Source organism: Ictalurus punctatus, chromosome 27 (assembly GCF_001660625.3).
Source record: "Ictalurus punctatus breed USDA103 chromosome 27, Coco_2.0, whole genome shotgun sequence".
In the NCBI taxonomy this organism is placed as follows: Eukaryota; Metazoa; Chordata; class Actinopteri; order Siluriformes; family Ictaluridae; genus Ictalurus; species Ictalurus punctatus.
Window position 1 is genome coordinate 1,036,417 of NC_030442.2, and position 20,443 is coordinate 1,056,859.

Below are 20,443 nucleotides of genomic sequence, written 5' to 3' on the forward strand. Positions count from 1 at the left end.
AAAGACAGTAACCCAAGATTGTTCAGGAATGAACTGGGGTGAATATACTCACATGGGCGGTTTCAATCGTTTTAAAAGTGTTTGTTGACAGAATTTGTAATCGTTTGGATTTTTTGTTGTTGTTGTGGCTAATTTCTTGAGCGATGTTTGAGTAGTGTGTATTTTGCCACTGGCAAAGAATCTGTTCCCCACTCACAGTGCTGACCATGCACCTGCAGGAGAGAGAGACAGCGCAAAAGAGAGGAGAAAGAGGGAGGGGGGAGAGATAGAGAGAGATGGATAGAGAGCAGGAGAGACAGAAGGAAGGCAATAGGAGCAGGTGCAGAGCTCTCCTCTCTGCATTCTGACATTAACCGGCCCGCGGAGGAATGGGCAACTCGCACAGAAAGACACCCATTCTGGGCCCGCAGGAGAGGAAGAGGAGGGTAAAGAAGAAGAGTAAACATGCAGGACGGGGGGAGGACACTGCAGGTAGGGTGCCTACACGTTCAATGCGGGCTTGAACAGTAACTAAAGGCCTCGTCTTTTTGAGATTTGCTCTCTGACAACGTTCTGCAGTGGACTTAACTCTAACTCTCGGTTTCCGTCCAGACTTACCCTGTGTGTGAGATATCTGAATGAATGCTGTTCGTATCTGTGTAGTACTCTCAGTGATTGGGATTGAAACAACACCCACTTTGCCCTTCTTCTGCATGTCGCCCGTCCCAGTTGATTCGGTTTGGACTCATCCACATTCAGAGCTGCGTTGGAGTAGAGCTCAGTAGAGGTCACGTCGTTGGTCCGCAGCACCCGGTTTATGATGATGCAAAGCAGAAACCGAGCGCTGGGGCTGGTGCTGAGTAATAGAGTGTGCGCTCTAAAACACCGCAGCATCAGATCTGATTTGGTCATTAAGCCACACAGCTAGGGAGGTAATGAAGAGAAATGGAAATGTAAAGCGAGATGAGATGACACACAAGGAAGGAGAGGAACGAGAAAAGACGACAAGCAGAGGTTGTTGCGTGTTAAGGAAAATGTGACCCAATAAAAACCTTAGGAAAGAAAAGAAAAAGGAAGAGAAGGAAGTTGAGGTGAGGAGATTAAGAGAGATTTAAAAGAGCGTTAAAAGAGAAGGATGTCAAGAATGGTTGAGAGAAAAGTGGTCTTTTTACTGAACCCGTCCAACCCGCACTGGCGTAATCGACTTATCGGACATTTTCAATCAGAACAAACAAAGGAATTATTTTTGCGCGGAGAGTCTGGTGTAAGATGAGTCAGGACACTGTTGGGTTACTGTGTGTAGAGTGTAGATGTTACCAGCATGGAGACAAACGTAAACAAAGACAGTCTTTTGTCAATCAGAATAGATTGGGTTCCCTTTTGAGTCTGGTTCCTCTCACGTTTTTGTTGTTCTATTGTCTCAGGTAGAGTTTCCTCACCCCTTTCTCTTCAGAGACCTAAATCGACATCCGAATTTTAAGCTATCATCCATCTTCTGTAGTTTAGACCAGAAACCAGATAACGGAAATAAATTGCAGCTAGACGGTTATGCTTGGCAGGTTCCTAGAACCGTAATACGTCCACGTATGTTCAGTAATACTCTTCATGTACTTCCTGGATTTATTGTTGCATGGGAGTAGCAGTGTACTAATCTAGCCTGGACACACTCCAACACCTGCTTATCACATCACTAACTTGCCAATAAGAACTCGATGAAGTGTGTAAAATGTGTGGGTTCCATTGAGAAACTGGAACGCTGTTGTCAGGGAGACTGAAAAAGTGGTCGTAATGGTGGCATGTTGGTGCAACAGGTAGCTCAAGAGGTCCTTGGTTCAATTCCCTGATGAGCTTGGATTGCTCTCTGTGCAAAGGTTTCCATCTTCTCCCTGTGTCCCACTGGGGTTCCTCTAAATTGCTGCTAGGTGTGAATGGGTGTCTATGGTGCCATGTGATGGACAGGCATCCCAAGCAGTGTGTAGGTATCATGCAGTGTTCTGGAATAAACTCCGGTTCCTCTGCGGCCCTGCCCGGGATGAAGGGGTTAAGGAAGACGAATGGATGGAATTTCTTCCATGTCTTTGATTATGTTTAGTATAATGTGGTACTAGGTTGGATCGTAAGCTCAGGTTATTGTTGGTGTATGGGGGGTGGATTGCTTCCTCTAAATTTGAGTGAGTGTGTGCATTGGAGAACATCCTATCCTGGATGTTCTCCAACTTTGGGTTGAGTGTATTTTGGATAGACTCCAGACCCTCCATGAGTTCATTCAGTGGTATGAATACTTTGTTCATTTTGAATGTTTTGATGTAGATTAGAACCTAACAAATGATGCAATTTCCTGAAGTTTATACATACATCTTGAAGCATTATGACATTATGTTAGAAGGAGAAAGGGAGGCAGTTAATATTCTCTCTCTCTCTCTCTCTCTCTCTCTCTCTCACTCAAACAGTCTCTCTCTGTTTGTTGGGCAAAAAGAGCATCTCCTGTTATTGCTGGCAATTGTGGTCTGATAAGGATCTGCTAATTCACTGTAAATTAGATATGAAGGGTTGCTTAGATACGGCTGACTCGGGGCTATTCACGGGCACGGCCGCACGGTGCATACTGATGGGCAGATGTTGCTTTAAAGAGGGAGAGAAAAGAGAGGAGCGAGGGTAGGAGAGAGGATGGTCTATATTTTTTTTCCACTCTCTCTCTCTTTTGAGGTTTCAGAAATGGGAGCAAAGAAATACTCATCATTTAAACTGACGGAAGATTCTTTTTGATGCATCCTTACATCTTTCGGTGTATGTGCGTGAGTTGTACTGAGTTTGAACGAGTGCTAGGAATCGAACTGCGTTTCTGTTTGGCATGCGGTCTAATCCCGTGACAAAATCTGGGCCAAACCTGGAAATCTTTTTCACTTTATGCAGTGGTGCTTGAAAGTTTGTGAACCGTTTAGAATTTATCTGCATAAATATGACCTAAAACATTATCAGATTTTCATACGAGTCCTAACAGTAAATGGTAAATGGCGCACTTATATAGTGCTTTTATCCAAAGCGCTTTACACTGTGTCTCATTCACCCATTCACACACACCAATGGTAGCAGAGCTGCCATGCAAGGCGCTAGCTTGCCATCGGGAGCAACTTGGGGTTCAGTGTCTTGCCCAAGGACACTTCGGCACGTGGAGTCACGTGGGCCGGGAATCAAACCGCCAACCCTACGATTAGTGGACAACCCGCTCTACCACCTGAACCACAGCCACCCGTAGATGAAGAGAACCCAATTAAATAAAGGAGACAAAAATATTATACTTGGTCATTTATTTATTAAGGAAAATGATCCGTTTGGCCAAAAGTTTGTGAACACCTGACCATCATATATGACCAATATATTCTTGTTGATTTATCCCCGCCCCCTTTTTGCTGTTATAATAACCTTCGCTCTTTTCGATTTTGGAGCGTGTTTGTGGTGATTCAGCCTCAAGAATATGAGTGAGGTCAGGCACTGATGTTGGGTGAGGAGGTCTGGGGTGCAGTCAGTCCTTTAGTTCATCCTGAAGATGTTCAGTGGGATTTGAGTCAGGGCTTTGTGCAGGACACTCGAGTTCTTCCACTCCAACCTCGGCAAACCATGTCTTCATGGGGCTCGCTTTGTGCTCAGGGGTATTGTCCTGCTGGAACAGGTCTGGGCCTCTTCGTTTCAGTGTAATTCTACATCATACAAATACATTCTATACAATTGTACTTCCAACTTTGTGATGAAGGTCCACATATGGTATGGGTGTGATGATCAGGTGACCTCTTGACCTCTCGCCATGTTTTGAACGGTTCGTTTCTCTTCTTCTGTGTGTCTCTCTGCAGCGGTGTCGAATCTGGACGTTGAGAGTAAGTTAACATCTCACTATCAAGCCCCATGGCACCAGCAGCACAGCGTGTTTCACCCCAGCACACGGCAGCCATGTCTGGAAGAGTTGCACCGCCATGCCCAGTTCAGTCTACGGGCACTACACAGAGGTAAGTTGGCCCAGCTTCTCAACAACTGCGGTGTATAACCATGTTCACTGCTTGACACTGATGTCCCGTTGGCCCAAGCCACCTACTTTTATATATTCGATAGTGATAGGGTTAAAATAACAACAAAAAATAAATAAAAGAAAATCCAAACAGAGAATCTCTTCACATTTTTGTGCAGCTTTGTGATGGTAACTAAGCATGCACGTAAGAGATGTGACAGGTACTAACGATCACCTCTTTTGTTGCTAGATTCAAGCACAGAAAGAGTCGCATACCTTTTAGTATTGGTCCACCTTCAAAAAAAAAAAAAAAAAAAGATTTAAGATGGATTATTTTGACCCTAACAGGCCAGAAGGGTTAAATACTGTAACATTTGTAGACCCGTTTGTTCTCAGTTTACTTAAGCCTATCGGCATGTAGCAAGAAAAAGTGAAATTATGAATGACGCATGCGTACCTCTGGATGCGGATCATAATCCTAGTTATATTCTGAACAAATATACAGTTTAACAAGCCTTACAAGCATCAAGAGTTTTGTGTAATATATGGCAGATACTGCCCCCTGGTGTTAGAAAGTTTCACTCACGAATGCAGGTGAGCTTTGCATGAAGCAATCTGATGCAAATGAATGAGTAGTATGTTATTTACATTGTACAAGAAGTAGAGGCAGTTCGGTGGTAATGCTCGTAATGGCTAACATGGGACGGCTGCGTTACTAAACCTTCGGCTTACTCTCTGGTCAAGCCTCTGCGCCGTTTATTCTGGAGAAACGGTTTTGCCTGCCTGGAAATAACAGTCCAGGAATGCTGCTAAGATGGCTCTTACACAAGTGGGCTACTAATGCTAATCACAGTGCAGTTTGACACACAAGTTGAACAAGCTATCTTGTAATACAGTGCAAGATAATGTACGTAACAACAATCGACAGCTGTTAACAGCGTGATGATAGAGAACACACCAAGATAGACATATTGACGTTGTGTTCCAGGATAAGCTGAATATTCAGACTTCTTGATGGTTGAGTAATCCACAAGAGACTGTTGAAGACAGTGGTATCAGAAGGTGTTGATCACTCACAGACTCTAGCTATTGGGGAGGAACAATGACTGTAGCGGTTACACATTTGCCTTGCATCTCCGCGGATGCGAATTTAATTCCTGGCACCGCCCTGTTCTCCCTGTGCTCCTGGGGTTTCCTCCGGATACTCCAGGTTTCCTCCCCCAGTCCAAAGACATGCACTGTAGGCTGATTGGCATCTCTAAATTGTCCATAGTGTGTGTGATTGTGCCCGGTGATGGTTTCCTGTGAAGGCCCTCCACATTGTGCTCTGAGTCCCCTGGGAAAGGCTCCAGGCTCCCCGCACACATGTGTAGGATAAGCGGTTCAGAAAATTTATGGTTTTGTGTTTGTGTGTTTTTTGTTTGTTTGTTTTTTTTAAATCTTGGTGGGGACCAAATGTCCACCCAAAGAATAGAAATACCTGACAGTTGCCCGTTTAACACCGGTGGAGTAATTATTAAACCCCCCTTTTTTACTATATTGCTAATCCAAACCCAAACTGTCCGATACAGAGCAGCGCCAGCGTTCAACCAGCAGAGAGCGCAATCGGGTCACCATATCCATCTCGGTGGCTCCACCCATGCCCACATTCCCCTCCCCTCACTCCATCAGGAGACAGGACCAGAGGAGTCGACACTCACATATGGTAAGCGTTATTACAGTTATAGTACAGTACTAGCGTCTAGAATGGCGCTTGGGCTTTGTATCTTGATTGAGATTGGCGGAAACTAACGTAACTATTTTTCCTACGTTTTGGCTGTTAACTTGCGTTATCTATAAACCACTCGTGCTGTAAAAGCTTAAGGTTTTTCAGTGATACTGTAAGTTTTTTTGTAATTATATATCTTGTTTGATTGTATTTCATGGCACAGCTGGACAGAGCTGAATATCAGACAATGCAGAGGAAGGTAATTCACATTGTTGTTAATGCCCATTGGGCAGCTGGCCTTCAGAAACACCAATCAGATCCACAATGTGACTGAAATAAAACATTTGAATAGTCATTTTTGGCCGTAGTGCTATATGATTAGTTATGTTTGGCTTCTTACTGACTGAGTTGTATTAAGATCCACTCAGATCTCAGGTTCCTTCTTTCCTCTTTCCGCCAACACTTGGAATAGGAAAGAAGCACCAGAGAGTCCGACATGCAGACTCTCCCCAGGAAAGTTATCCAGGTGCTGCTTTTGCTTTAATGTTGTCATTTTTATTCTAAAGGATGCCCGCATGAATGTCATTTATTTTTGGTTTAGATCCATGGTGGTAAAACGACTTCCATTCTTACCAGCATTTTTTTTTTTCCTTTTTATATCCCTTCTAACACCACTAGGCGGACCAGATTCCGTAACTAAATCAGGACAGTCCCGATTTTACACACTATGCCACTTGGTCTCCATAATTTGACTACGTTTAAGGTTTGCTTGCTGACAGGTGAACGCTTTGAACAAATATCTTTTTAAAAATAGATGTAAAAACGTTTAAATAAAGCATGTCTAAAGTCAATCTTTTATATGATCAGTTTCAGTTGTCCTGATTTTTCCCCAGCGGTCATCTGGTCACCCTAAATACCACTCTGTTGTCTATTTATTTTGTTGTATTTTAGTTTTTCTGTGTGGTTCACAATCATCAAGCATTTTTTTTAAATGGATCACCCTTTATATATGTTTTTATAGTTTTTATCATTTAAAAAAAGGTCACATCGCTATATCGTTCGCAAAGCATTTTGATGTATGATGTAGCTGCTCTCCTGGAGACTCTTCTGGTTCTTGATACGTTTATCATTTCCCATAATGCAGCAGGAGAGACCTTCGAGGGAGGTGGAGTCTCAGCCAGCACAGAGAAAGGTAAGTGATAACAGGGTGACTTAAAAGATATGAAGTGTTCTCAGTATGCTTGGGTTAGATTTTTTTTCAGGTGTTAAGCAGGTCATGGGCTGGACACTGACATGAAGCACATCCAATATCATCCCTACGCCATACATACTGTATGTTGACTAATTTCCACTGTGCTAATACAGTGTTACTGTACTCTAATGTCCCTTAAAATCGTGACAAAGAGTCCATGAGGAACTGGCGAGGGGAAGTCCAGGAGGGTTTAAAACCAGTGCAGGAATGCAGTCTTTATCCCGTCCTTCACAGTTTCAGGTCTGGAGGACTCTGAAGTACAGCATAACCGTTTTATGTCTCATTAGCTTAAGCATTGTGTTCCAGATTGCCATATTTATGGAATTAATCTTGTGCCAAAAGAATTGAAGGTTACTTTTTTTGAGAAAGAAGAAAAACACTCTGGAACTGAAAACAGTGAACTCAGTGGCAAAAATGTAACATGGTCTTCAAATGAACAACAAAGTTTACGTTCACCACTCTGGAACAAATCTCACGTGTGGGTGGGGCTTAACAGCACTTTACTCTCATTGGTTAGTGAGACTTGGATCGACAGCTCGAGCGTCCAGCTGAGGAGGATGATGATGAGGTTCCGTGCCGCTCCTGGGAGCTCATAGTCATATGAGACGACCCACACCTAAAATATTAATTACAAACTAATATACTGAAGGAAGTTATTTCCACTACAAAGCGCAAACAATATAACTACACAGAGAACCGCATCCAGGAGTCACGCCACTGAACTCTCTACTTCCAGGTCAGGGAGCTGTCCATCCAAATCTCACTAGCCAATGAGAGTAAATCACTGTCAAGCCCCGCCTACACGAGAGGCTTGTGCCAGAACGTAAACTGTGAAGGCATCAGTGAAAACTCGGGCGGCGCATTCATAAACCATGAGTAACGGAAACGAAGCTTAAAAAACTCTCCGTAAAGAACGCTGTTTATTTGAAGACACTCAGGTCACTGTGTTCCGTTTCAGAGTGTTATTTTTCTATCGCATTTTCCTTCAAAGATTACGTTCAATACTTTTGACACAAACTGAATTCCATACATATTCCCCTTGTAACTCATCCTAACTCATGGGGTTTTTTCAGTATAGCTGTTGAAAACATGAGCCGGTTGCCTTTGCTTTCCTTTTCTAAACAACCAGATTTTGGTGTTTGGTGTCACGATGATCTTCCCTTGATTCATGTTGCCATTATTATTATTATTATTATTATTATTATTATTATTATTATTATTATTATATTGGTTTTATTTTGTTTACATTTTGCCCGTATGTCTTTTCTTTTGAACCATCAATGTTCAGCCTTTGTGTTTGTCTTTTATTTATTTATTTATTTATTTTTAGCATGAGCGTTCTCGTCCCACCTCCCCTACAACGTGTTGCGTGTTCATCCCCTGGATGCGAAAGGTATTCTCCCGGCTCTCTGAGAGCTGACTTCTAATGCAAATTCATTTCAAATCTTACGTCCTAATTTGTATGGAAAGTTACTAATGGGTAGCGTTAAGGGCAAGGCTTGAGGTTTAGCAGACATATCATTTCCGTGTGTAGGAAAACTCTCCAAACGGAATAAATCAAATTGTTAGAATATTATATATTATATTATTTTATATAATACTCTTTGACATTACATCATACTGTAAATTCTGTCTGAGAACCTTTCTTTTCTCGTACTCGTCTTATAGCACAGCTACCCTGGTAGATGTAGTCATGTGCTTCATGCTATCATGTCTTACCGTTGCTCATGTCATTAACTTCCCCAAGATTCTTCATCTTCAAACGCTGTTGTGGTCAACGTATCATCATTAATACTAACATTTATTCATAGGCCTTGATTTAATATCGTTTTTCCATCTATAAAAATGTGTTAACATGGAGGAGTGTGTCTTTTATATGAGAAAATAAGCATGTCTCATCCATTTTGTGTTTTTTTTTTCCTTAATGAATACGCAATCCGGGGTGTTCCTACCTAAAACATCCTATTTTTCACAGAACCTGTGAAAATGCTTTCTTTACATTTATCTTTCGGAAGCAAAGAAACACTCTGATTACATTCAATTTCGGTTTAAATTATATTTCACTATCTGCTTGTATCCAAGCTCCCCAAGCCTATCAAAAACATTTTGCACAGTGTTGCCTACAGTGCTCATTGTTTTAGTAAATCAGGGCCAGAATTTCCACTGTGAACATTTCAGAAGGCTCACATGAAGGGGAAATATCATTTGTCTGAAGTACCTGATTGGAACAATGCCCCCCTTAAAGCTATTGTTTATCTGGCAGGAGGTTAGTGACTTATTTTAAGCTTCTATTGCAGGTCACAACCTTGCTGAATTCTTTGGTACCTTTTCCTTTGTTCTTATTTTGTACTAATGGAATAGGATCTGGACCAAATTCCTGACTCTGGATATTTTCCTGACAGTTCTACTTCTGTCTTTTCTTTTCTCTCCAGCTATTTCTGTGCCTCTTTTATCTCCGTTCCTCGCTGCCTCTTCCTATTTAGTTCTTTCTCTGACCCATGGTCACTACTGCTTCCTTGACGAAGATACTATGCAACATTTATGTGCAGAAAATGTAGTTCCTGTCACTTTAAGACCACAGCTGTATGCTGAATGTTTGTCTGCTTTCAGTTTTACGAGGCCATTCCATATAACTCTTCTAAAATGATTGTGACTCAGGTTGGAACCAATACAAATACAGACGGGGAGTTGGTGGCCCTGGGCCACAGACCGAAGTGTCCCATTCCCAACGTTCCCACGACACTGGACAAGCAGACCAACTGGTCGAAAGCCCTTCCACTCCCCACACCAGATGAAAGGGTGAAGAATGAGTCTCAAGTCATCTCATCCTGCATCATCCCTATCAATGTTACTGGTAAAACTCCATTTATAAATCTGCTATACTAATCAGATTATTCAAGTGTAGTGTGTGAGTGCAGATTAGATGACTGTTCTAACGTAGGGCATATTTTCGTGTGGCCTGGAGTACATGGGGCCTGTGACTGGGACCAACTAAATTTTTTTAGGAAATATCACGTGCATGTACAAACAAAAAAACAATAACTGCACAAGCAGGATTCATAAAACGTAATCTGGATTTCAAACCCGTTCACAGCTACCTTTAAATGTCAAAAATGTTTACTGTATATCTCATTTCTGCGTTTTTTCTGCACTAGATTATTAGAAATAAGTATGATTGTAAGAAGGATACCTTCACCTGTTTCTGAAGCTGAATGTCTCGGATTGCAGGTGCAGGCTTTGACCGAGAAGCCAGTGCTCGCTGCTCGTTGGTTCATTCCCAGTCTGTGTTGCAGCGGCGAAGGAAACTAAGGAGGCGGAAAACTATCACAGGCATTCCCAGACGAGTGCAACAAGACATGGGTATGACTACCTGATACACTATGCTCATTCAATGTCTTATTGTGTGTGTGTTTTGTTCGTTTTGTCTTTTTTAGAATATGCTTTGGAATCACATTTTTGATTTTACAGTTGAAATGTAACCTATATTACCAACACCATCTAGGCCTAATATGTTAGGTTTGCTTTTAAAACTGAGTATTATGCTGATTAATCAACTTAGCTATGAATTGTTGATTGCAAATGAGATTGAGAACTATTTTCTAATGAGAATGCCTTTGAATAACAAAACAAAAAAAATTGTATTGTTCATTTAAGCAATTTTATCTACAGTTTATGCATCTGCAACGTTTTATAGGCACCTAAAGCCTGTCCAAAGCTGCCTATAGCTATTAGCTCATAAACTAGCATAAAATGCATGTTGAAACATACATTATATCTTGGTTGACATACCAACTGTAATTCTCCAGTAATGACATTGTGTTTTTATTTTACAATAAAAAATTGAGCTGCCAATTATTAAATGAACAACTTTTAAAAGCAGCCCATGTTTATTCATGATATCCTTCTGCAGGTATATTATATTGAACTGCAACTTACCGGTTGGCAGCTCAATTATTTATTGTAAAATAAAAACACAATGTCATTACTAGAGGCTTTGATAAAACCTGCACCGTTACACTCGGAATTACTGTTGGTATGTCAACCAATGTTAATGTTCTCTAGAACTCGATTATAAATCATGTACGGCAGCACTACTTGAATTGTTCTCCGCTTGATATATCGCTTTGCTTGTATTTCCTCACTTGTAAGTCGCTTTGGATAAAAGCGTCCGCTAAATGAATAAATGTGAACGTAACTTTAAGCTAAAACACACATTTCTGGGATCTTGTGGTATTTTTCATGATGTAGCAAATGCTTCCAGTTATGTTTTAATTAACAGTGATGCTAATGTCGTAACTGATGAGATATGCTAGGTTTCAATGATTTCGTTAAAGGTAGGTCTCTGACAAACTACCTTGGAATTTGAAACTGCAGGTAGCTCATGAACAGGAAGGTCAGTTTGCCAGAATTTTCCTTCTTCTGTCATTTAGAACAGCAATGCAGCAACGCTTCTTTCTTCAGCTTAAGTCATTAAGGCTTTGAAGCATTAAACATCACACTTACTTGAAATTTTCGTTAACAATCAGTTAAAAATCATTCGTTTTTTTTTTATACAGTAACCTTTTGTATCTAATTGACTAAATCAAAACTGGAGTTGTAAGATGCTCTTACTTTTCACCAGACTCAGATGAATCTCCTGTGGCCAGAGAACGATCTACGGTAGCCCACGGCAACCAACACATGTCCCTGTACCAGGAGGAGCTGTCACTTAGTGGCCGGACACTAAACACCAAGGACTCTGGCTGCCAGACCGATGACTTCTTGATTGCTGCTCCATCCCGTAGGCGTATCCGTGCACAGAGGGGCCAAGGAATTCCAGCTTCCCTCTCCCACTCCACTGGTAATATCACTTCATTACCAGATCGTTCGGATCCAACCTACACCACTGCTTTGGGCACTCGTCTGCGTTCAAGAAGTTTGCCCCGAGAAGGAAGTCGGCTCCGGGACAATGAGCAAGATGACAGCGATGATGATGATGATGATGATGATGATGAGGAAGATGACGAAGAGCTCTCTCCTTATGAGCCTGAGGACTTCCTTCCAGGTCCAGGACGGAGGATGCTCAAGGATGAGGAGGAGAGCACAGATGACCAAGCCATGCCAGAGCTCCAGTTGGAAAGTTTAAAGCGGATACAGCATGGAGGTAGTCCTGAAAATGCTTGGATTGAGAGGGGTAGGTCTCGGCTTCCGCGTAACTCTGACATGGGAAGCTGTGAGATCTCCTCCAGCTCAGACACCTTCAGCAGCCCCATCCACTCTGTCTCGACCACAGGTGTGCTTGGCAGCCAAATTGACCACAAAGAAGACCATCAGTCTTCGAGTGGAAACTGGAGCGGAAGCAGCTCAACATGCCCTTCACAGACCTCAGAAACACTACCACCAGCTGCCTCACCTCCCTTGACTGGTTCTTCACACTGTGATTCAGAACTGTCTCTCAACACTGGGTCTCATATAATTGACGATACTACTGGCTTCATTATTGACCCCTACCACATGGACAGGTCACAAGGTCAGGGACACAGGTCTAGTTCATTCACTTCTTCAGCTACAGATCAGATGGATGATGCAGGTGTTAGTACTGCTAGTGATGGGGAGTGGAACTGCAACCAGGACCAGCAGGATCAACCCTGTCCTCCAGACTTTAGCCCAAAGCGCTCTCGAGAAGATGAGAGTGGTATAAGTTGTCCCAGTTATTCTAGTGGAGAAACTTATGAATGCTTTAGTGGGCAAACTTCGGGTGAAACATTAGAGAGCTCTACACATTACACTGTTGACACGGAAGGCTTCTACACCTCTGTTCACTTGGACTGTGGTTTTAAAGGTAGCAGAAGCTATTGCAACTATGCAGCCATTGACCCCGACTGTGGCCCAAGTGGGAACATTGCACCTGGCATGGGTGAATACCCTCAACCAGATTACAAGGGAGTGAGTACACTTGGAAGAGGGTGTCTTTCTTTAAGAAAACCAAAGGCTAAGCCACCCCCACCAAAACGTAGCTCTTCTTTAAAGGAAACGAACAGCAGTGTGGATGTTCAAGAGCAGAATGAACCAAAGATTACTAGTGAGCTGCCCCTGCCTTTGTCTTCCAGGGAGATGAAGCTGCAGCTGGAGTTGGCTGGTTCTGACAGGCACCTTGACACTGCAGGTCTCTGTGACAAGCAGCTTGGCACCTGGGGTCTAGAGAATATCAGAGAAATGCTAGACTGCTCCTCTCCATTTAGTTCTTCTGACACACATTCTTTTAAGGATGAGGGTGCTGTGCAGTCAGACTATGCAGACCTTTGGCTCCTTAATGACTTGAAATCCAGTGATCCTTACAGGTCACTGTCCAACTCCAGCACTGCTACGGGTACAACAGTTATTGAATGTGTCAAGTCACCAGAGAATCTGGCAACTCAGGCCTGTTGCCCCAGGTCAAGACCCACCTCACCAACACTTCCACCACAAGAAGGTGACTTCAGACTGGGCTCTCCTGAGAGACTTGCAGCATTGGCATCCCCATCAAGTGGATATTCCAGTCAGTCAGAGACACCTACATCTTCCTTTCCATCTGCATTCTTCCCAGCTCCACTTTCCCCAACCAATGGCAAGAGGAAACCCAAAGTGCCAGAAAGAAAATCATCACTCTCCTCTCTTCAACAGCAGCAGCAGCTTGCCCATCGAGATGCAAGCTCTTCCTGCAGGAGAGATATGGATTCCCAGGCACCACCTAGTCACCTTGACCTAAGTGCTCTTCACACCAAGCCCTTTGCCCACAGGAACCAGATACACCTCCTTCATCAGAACAAACAGAAAGCAGCTGCAGCAGCAGCTGCATTAGCAGAAGCTCGTGCTGCTGCAAGTGCAGAGGCTTCAAGCTCAAGCCACACGGCAATCACTGCAACTGTTCTGAGGTCAGTTCATCTGCGATCTACTGATAAACCAGCAGAGGGCAACCATGGTTCTGAGCACTCTAATGCTGATCAATCAACTCGACCCAAGTGTCCCACAGTAACAGTTGAGACTATGCCTGCTGACAATAGGTATAACAGGAAACCACCAGCCTACAAACCACCTGCTGTGCAGCAGTGTGAATCTCAGTGCCCACCTCCAGAAGCCATTGTTATACAACATGAGGGGATTAAAATCAGGCAGGAAAGGCATGGCCCGGGAACGTACTGGGCCATGACAGCATTCAGAACACCTGTGCAACCAACCAACGGACAAGAAGACTTCTTAACCCCAACAGCCCAGGCTTGTGAGACGCATGATGCTCAGCAAGAAGCAGAGTGCAACAGGTGTACAGATGAGGAACAAGCATTGTCAGATGAAAGTGTTAAATGTGAACACAGTCAAGCACCCAGGCCACAACCTCTGGCAGAACCATCGTTGAAATTGAGCAGCACACTGTCTCCTCCTGCTTACAGTGAAATACGCAGGAGTGACTTTGTACTGTGCAACAGCCCAGATAAATTGCCCGCCAGAAGTTTAGAATCCTCGTCACACACTTACACAATGGGTGACATCAAAAGCAAAGAGGAGGCGTATGAGACATGTGTCACTACCAGAAGTGCCTCACATGATGGACACGAGGACGAGTCAACCCCAGACACAGAAGACTACTTCAGCAAAGGTAATAGAGATTGAAACATATTAATAGAAGCGCAGAAATGCATTTTTATAGGGGGGAAATAAAAGTCTTCTACGTTGCATAAAAAAAAGAATTTCAAAAGAGTGTCATTTTTTTCCACAGACTCAACGCCTAGTGACAATTCAAATTCTCCTCTGACTGACGACTCTAAGTTTGATGATGATAGTATATTCCCTTCGCCTAATAAACTACGCACAACTGAAGATCTGTTTGCCATGATACACAGGTAATCTCAAATATTTAAAAAAAAAAAAAAAAAAACTAAAATACTATATACAAGATATACTAAAATATATGATAACCTATTTTGGTGGCCATAAGAATAATCTTTCATAGTATATGTAATCCTGTCATCTTGTAATCCTGTGCAACTTTATTTTATTTTAGATCGAAGAGGAAAGTTCTTGGGCGGAAAGACTCAGGGGAGCTCAATGGGAAGAGTCGTCTGGGTGTCGCTCCTGTCACTGGTCCAGTTAGTCATCCTGTGACATGTCCAATCATTCCAACTATCCCAGCTCCTGCATCCGGTTCTCAGAGAGCACCAGGACCCATTTACAGGAGTGCCAAAAAATCCAGCACCTCCAATGAGGAGTTTAAGTTACTGCTGCTGAAGAAGGGCAGTCGCACCGACTCCAGTTACCGCATGTCTGCAACAGAAATCCTCAAGAGCCCCATCACTCCCAAGTCCCCAGGTGAAATAGAGGCTTCCAGGCAACCAGAGGAACCCCCTTCACCAATGCAGGAGTCTCCAGCCAGCACAGAGCCACTCCCCAGTACTTTCCCCAAGGCAAATATTGAGGGTTTCTCTACAAAAACCCTTACTATGTCTGCTGCCTCCAGGCAAGGTCGTTCTAGGGTCCCACCTGCAGCCAGCAGCAGCAGGTACAGTACTCGCAGCCGGCTATACACTGCCCCCATGCAGGCAATCTCTGAAGGAGAAACTGAAAACTCTGATGGAAGTCCACATGATGACCGCTCCTCCTAGTGGTATCTCTTGTCCCTTCTGGTATTTTTATTTTTTTTTAACCAATGACAAAACAACAAATCCCTCAGAATAAAAATAGAATAAAATACAGAACAATAAAGTGATATATGGGCATATTTCTCTCAATTCTATTAGATCTTAAAATTAAGAATTAAGTGGAAAAAAGTCTCCTTGTTCACTTTGAACTTTGTATTCCATTAATTGAGTGAACTTTTGTTAAGCTATTAGAACTTGTGCTACCACAAGTACCACTTGTGGTAGTGGTACTTTTTGTATATGGATGCGTGATGGATATTGATTCCTAAAAACCAAACCACTAGCCAATCCTTTCTTTTATTTTTTTTCCACTCATAAAATGTGAAAGGTGTACATTGTGTGTAGATGTAGAAAACATATCACTTTACTTTCCGGTTCCTTTATCTTCAGATTTCGTTCACGGAGTGATTAGTATTGGGTAGGGTGCAAAATTAAAAGGAAATGTTAGACACGACCCTGCTAAAGTCTCAGTCAGGAAGTATCGAAGTACTCCAAGCTTCCCCAAGATCAGTTGGTGTTTTTAAAGTGAATTTACATATAACTAGCACATGTGGACTGTAGCATTGTCAACACTTGTTATTACAGTACCAAATAACGACCTTCCCAATGTTGTGAATCATAATTGGGACTTTAGTTAGGCTTACACAGGACAATCACACTGTGGCCTTTCCTAACAGACGCTCTGTAAATTCAGGAGGACAGAATGAGTCTCCAGGATTATAGGCATTTTTCTATGGCTGAGAACTCTCTGTGCATAAAGGAATTGGTTTGCAAAACCTGCAAATATTTTGCACTTGTTCGGAGATTGGCAAAGATAATTCCTTTAAACATCCTGGATACAAAGGAATGGTGCAATGTTCATGTATGATAGAAATGAGCCCATGTGTTAGTTCTCACATGACATTAAGAGCATATATTTTCAGTTACCGGCGGCCATGTTGCTTTTAACTATCGTTCTCTTAACACCAGCTTTGAGCGTAGACTACCAGAAAAGATTCTGTTATATTTTACATTTTAAAGCACTTACTTGTTATGTTAATTGTGTACACATTTTGTAGGTGTAGAACATGACGGGGTTTAACGTCTAAGATGAATACAATAGTAATGAAATCACGAACTGTATTCTATGAATACCCTTAGCGTTGTGCAAGCTGTTTACTTTGAATTCAGTTTGCAGTGATTTTTTTTATTTATTTTTTTCTCCATTCAGCAAGAGATGTTAGAAATTAGCGAGATTTGTCAAGCTTACACTGTGCCGAAAAGCGGAGGATGGACAAGCTGTGAATCAGTGCATTTCAGATCATAGTTTTCTGCTGAGTACTGTCACGGTGCTCCCTTTCCCCTTTTTTTGTCTTCTGTACAGCATGCAATAAGGGTCTATAATTCATAGGGACATACTTACCTGAAGGGGGGGAAAAAATCTTTTTCAAATCATTTGCATTCATTGAGTATTTGTATGTTCAGTAGGTGATATGTTTTATGAGTATGTTGATGTTTGATTTATTTTTATTTTTTTGGATGTATAGACTCAGCTTTATATCCCTTATGTGGAAGAACTGGACAATCTGTTAAAGCACTGTTGGTATAAAAGAAAAATGTAATACAAATCTAGAGAATTCCGTGGACAGGTTTAGACTAGATGGGTGTATCTGGCGGATATCTGCGCTGGTTCTGGGGAAAGATTGTGGAAAAGAAAGGGGATCAACTTTGAATGATCAACTGTTTTGCGTTTATGTAGCTGCATCTCTTCGTTGCTGATTTGCAATGCTAGGAGAATGCTTTGCTCATTATTTGTATATATGTGGTTGTGTGACTAACAAATATATATATAAAAAAAAAATAAGTCAGCCTTTTTTTCTGGACTGTTCAGTTACCATGTACTGTATGTCCTGACAATACTTTATGTATGTCCTGACAATACTTTGTATAAATTTTTTTTATATATGCTATAACAGTACTCCAGTAACAGCATTCACTGAAAAATGTTCCATATGCTTTCCATTATTTTTTTAGTCTAATATCATCTTTTTTTCTTCTTCTTCTTTTTTTTTTTTTTTTTAAATCAGAACACTGAAAACATATGGACTGTACCTTTTAATCCGTGTTTGGTCATATGCATACCTATAGAAATACGAAATCTGTAAAATCCTCTATTAGATTGCAACATTTAATAGGAATAAAATATCAAATATTTTTCATTAAGGGATATTTTATCCAGAGAATTATTTTGTTAATGAATATAGAAAAGAGTAACAATAAAGCTTTATTTAACTAAAAAGGTTATGATTGAACATATTTCATATCAGGGGTGTATTAGCCAATGGTAAAATACTGTACTTATTTAAAACGAAATATTTCTAATTCGCTGTAAACTTGCATAATTTACATATTTGCTGTAAGATATGAAACTTAATTCAGCTGTTTTTGGTGCTCTAAACTGATTTTATACCCAGGTCATATTCTGTTACTAATTCCATTGCCATTAAACGTGCCATTTGTCATTTTCATAGCAGCTTTTTAAAATCCCACCAACTGGCTTATGTAAGAAGATACCTTCAACACTAGTGACATCATAAATCTTAAGATATTGTAGCAGTGTACATGTATTTGCCCATGTTATCTTCCTATTACAAAACTCCGATTACGGTAGCTGTATTTTAGGATTTTAGGAATCCTAAACATTGTTCAGGCTTTACATTGACATCTGTATTGGAAAAGGAGAATGAAATGCAAAGCCTTTAGAAGTATTTGTTCCGAAGTTTAGCTTCATCCGACTGTCAGTACCTCAGCGTCCAATCACATGTTCAGAGGAAATAATTTCCAATCAGGTCACATACTGCTGTTTCATGTCCTCACTGAATCTTACTGTAGCTTGTGTTTTCCTTTAATGAAATGATTACACATATCACCGGATATATCACACTGCACAAATGGGGAAGCACATTATGCTTTTGCCAAAGGGTTGTACAGGTACGAACGTGAATAAAGAAGTAAAGAAAGCAGAAACTGGATGAATGACCGGGGGTTAAACTGCAAAAGTCTCTGTGCTGGACAGCATTGTCACTCAAAGTCTCTTCACTTCAGATCGCATCTGTTTTTTGTATTTTTGTATAAACATGTACATACAATCTTTTTAAAGAAGCAAACAAAAAATTGTTACACGGTCGTTTGTTTTTTTGTTTTGTTTTTTTTTTTGTAAAAATGTTTTCAAAGTTTACATTAATTACACGCCTTTGTATACTTTTGAGCTGTGCAACTCTCTGTGTCCTTGTATTTATTTTTTAGTAAACATTGTGACAATTTCCATTGTAAATTTAAACCATTCCTTGCCAGCCCAACTGGCTTGCTTAGTAACTGTGCATAGAGAAGGCCAATAAATGTGACTGCATTAAAAAAAAAAAAGAACCTCAGTTGTTTTTATTTCATTTGATTTTGATTGATTGATTGAATGATTGATTGGATAAATGGTGGTTTTGTTGGTTGTTTGAGTGAATGATTGGCTGGATGGTTGGTTGGTTGGGTGATTGGTTGGGTGATTGATTGATTGATTGATTGATTGATTGATTAGATAAATGGTGGTTTTGATGGTTGTTTGAGTGAATGATTGGCTGGATAGTTGGTTGGTTGGTTGGGTGATTGATTGATTGATTGATTGGATAAATGGTCTTTTTGTTGGTTGTTTGAGTGAATGATTGGCTGGATGGTTGGTTGGTTGGGTGATTGGTTGGGTGATTGATTGATTGATTGATTGATTGATTGATTGATTAGATAAATGGTGGTTTTGATGGTTGTTTGAGTGAATGATTGGCTGGATAGTTGGTTGGTTGGTTGGTTGGGTGATTGATTGATTGATTGATTGGATAAATGGTGGTTTTGTTGGTTGTTTGAGTGAATGATTGGCTGGATGGTTGGTTGGTTGGGTGATTGGTTGGGTGATTGATTGATTGATTGATTGATTAGATAAATGGTGGTTTTGATGGTTGTGTGAGTGAATGATTGGCTGGATGGTTGGTTGGTTGGTTGGGTGATTGATTGATTGATTGATTGATTGGATAAATGGTCTTTTTGTTGGTTGTTTGAGTGAATGATTGGCTGGATGGTTGGTTGGTTGGTTGGGTGATTGATTGATTGATTGATTGATTAGATAAATGGTGGTTTTGATGGTTGTGTGAGTGAATGATTGGCTGGATGGTTGGTTGGTTGGTTGGGTGATTGATTGATTGATTGATTGATTGGATAAATGGTCTTTTTGTTGGTTGTTTGAGTGAATGATTGGCTGGATGGTTGGTTGGTTGGGTGATTGATTGATTGATTGATGGTACATTCTCATGAAAATAGACCCAACATGTAAGCCCTACATAAAGCATGTAAACTTACTTGTCAGTGGTATTCAGTGTTACCAAATTACCTCACAACCATTGGCTCTGCTCTGCTCTTTTCTGAACTCACAGCACAAACAGTTGCACAGACCACGGCATCCCCAATCAGGTCATCGATTCACAAGCATAGCGCTGAGGGACCACACCGAAGTACTAATGGCCCAAGACAACAAGTTGACCAGCTTACATCAGTGAACCAGCTTTGTTGTGATGTGCACATTAAACTTTTTATTGTCATAACATTTACGTAGTACTAATGAAACAATGACAGCAGATAATAATGTCTTTGGTGTCACAAATAATACACCAAACCAAATACTACTGTCCTAAATGGTTTATCAGTACACGAGGTGCATCAATATTATGTAGGCACTCTATTTAATAGTCCTGACCCTGCAGTTAGTTGTGTAAAAGAAAAAGGCATTACTAACTAGAAATTATTAAAAGCACAAGTGTTTACTTTCACATGCACCA

The 20,443-nt window shown here is 41.2% G+C and overlaps 1 protein-coding gene across 2 annotated transcripts in view; it reads left to right on the top strand.

Annotated features, from left to right (window-relative positions):
- The window catches only part of nhsb (Nance-Horan syndrome b (congenital cataracts and dental anomalies)), a 57,042-nt gene extending 38,070 nt beyond the window's left edge, over nucleotides 1-18,972 (top strand). The window contains exons 2-10 of one of the 2 annotated variants that reach the window (XM_053676589.1): nucleotides 3,828-3,980; nucleotides 5,551-5,684; nucleotides 6,835-6,879; nucleotides 8,270-8,332; nucleotides 9,598-9,793; nucleotides 10,168-10,299; nucleotides 11,561-14,551; nucleotides 14,672-14,795; nucleotides 14,957-18,972. In XM_053676589.1, coding sequence (XP_053532564.1) covers nucleotides 3,828-3,980; nucleotides 5,551-5,684; nucleotides 6,835-6,879; nucleotides 8,270-8,332; nucleotides 9,598-9,793; nucleotides 10,168-10,299; nucleotides 11,561-14,551; nucleotides 14,672-14,795; nucleotides 14,957-15,554 — 4,436 coding nt within the window. In that variant the 3' untranslated portion in view covers nucleotides 15,555-18,972. Of the gene's footprint in view, nucleotides 1-3,827; nucleotides 3,981-5,550; nucleotides 5,685-6,029; nucleotides 6,214-6,831; nucleotides 6,880-8,269; nucleotides 8,333-9,597; nucleotides 9,794-10,167; nucleotides 10,300-11,560; nucleotides 14,552-14,671; nucleotides 14,796-14,956 lie in introns of those variants that run through there. The other variant, XM_017459257.3, reaches the window with a different exon arrangement.
- Nucleotides 18,973-20,443: the final 1,471 nt, after the last annotated feature.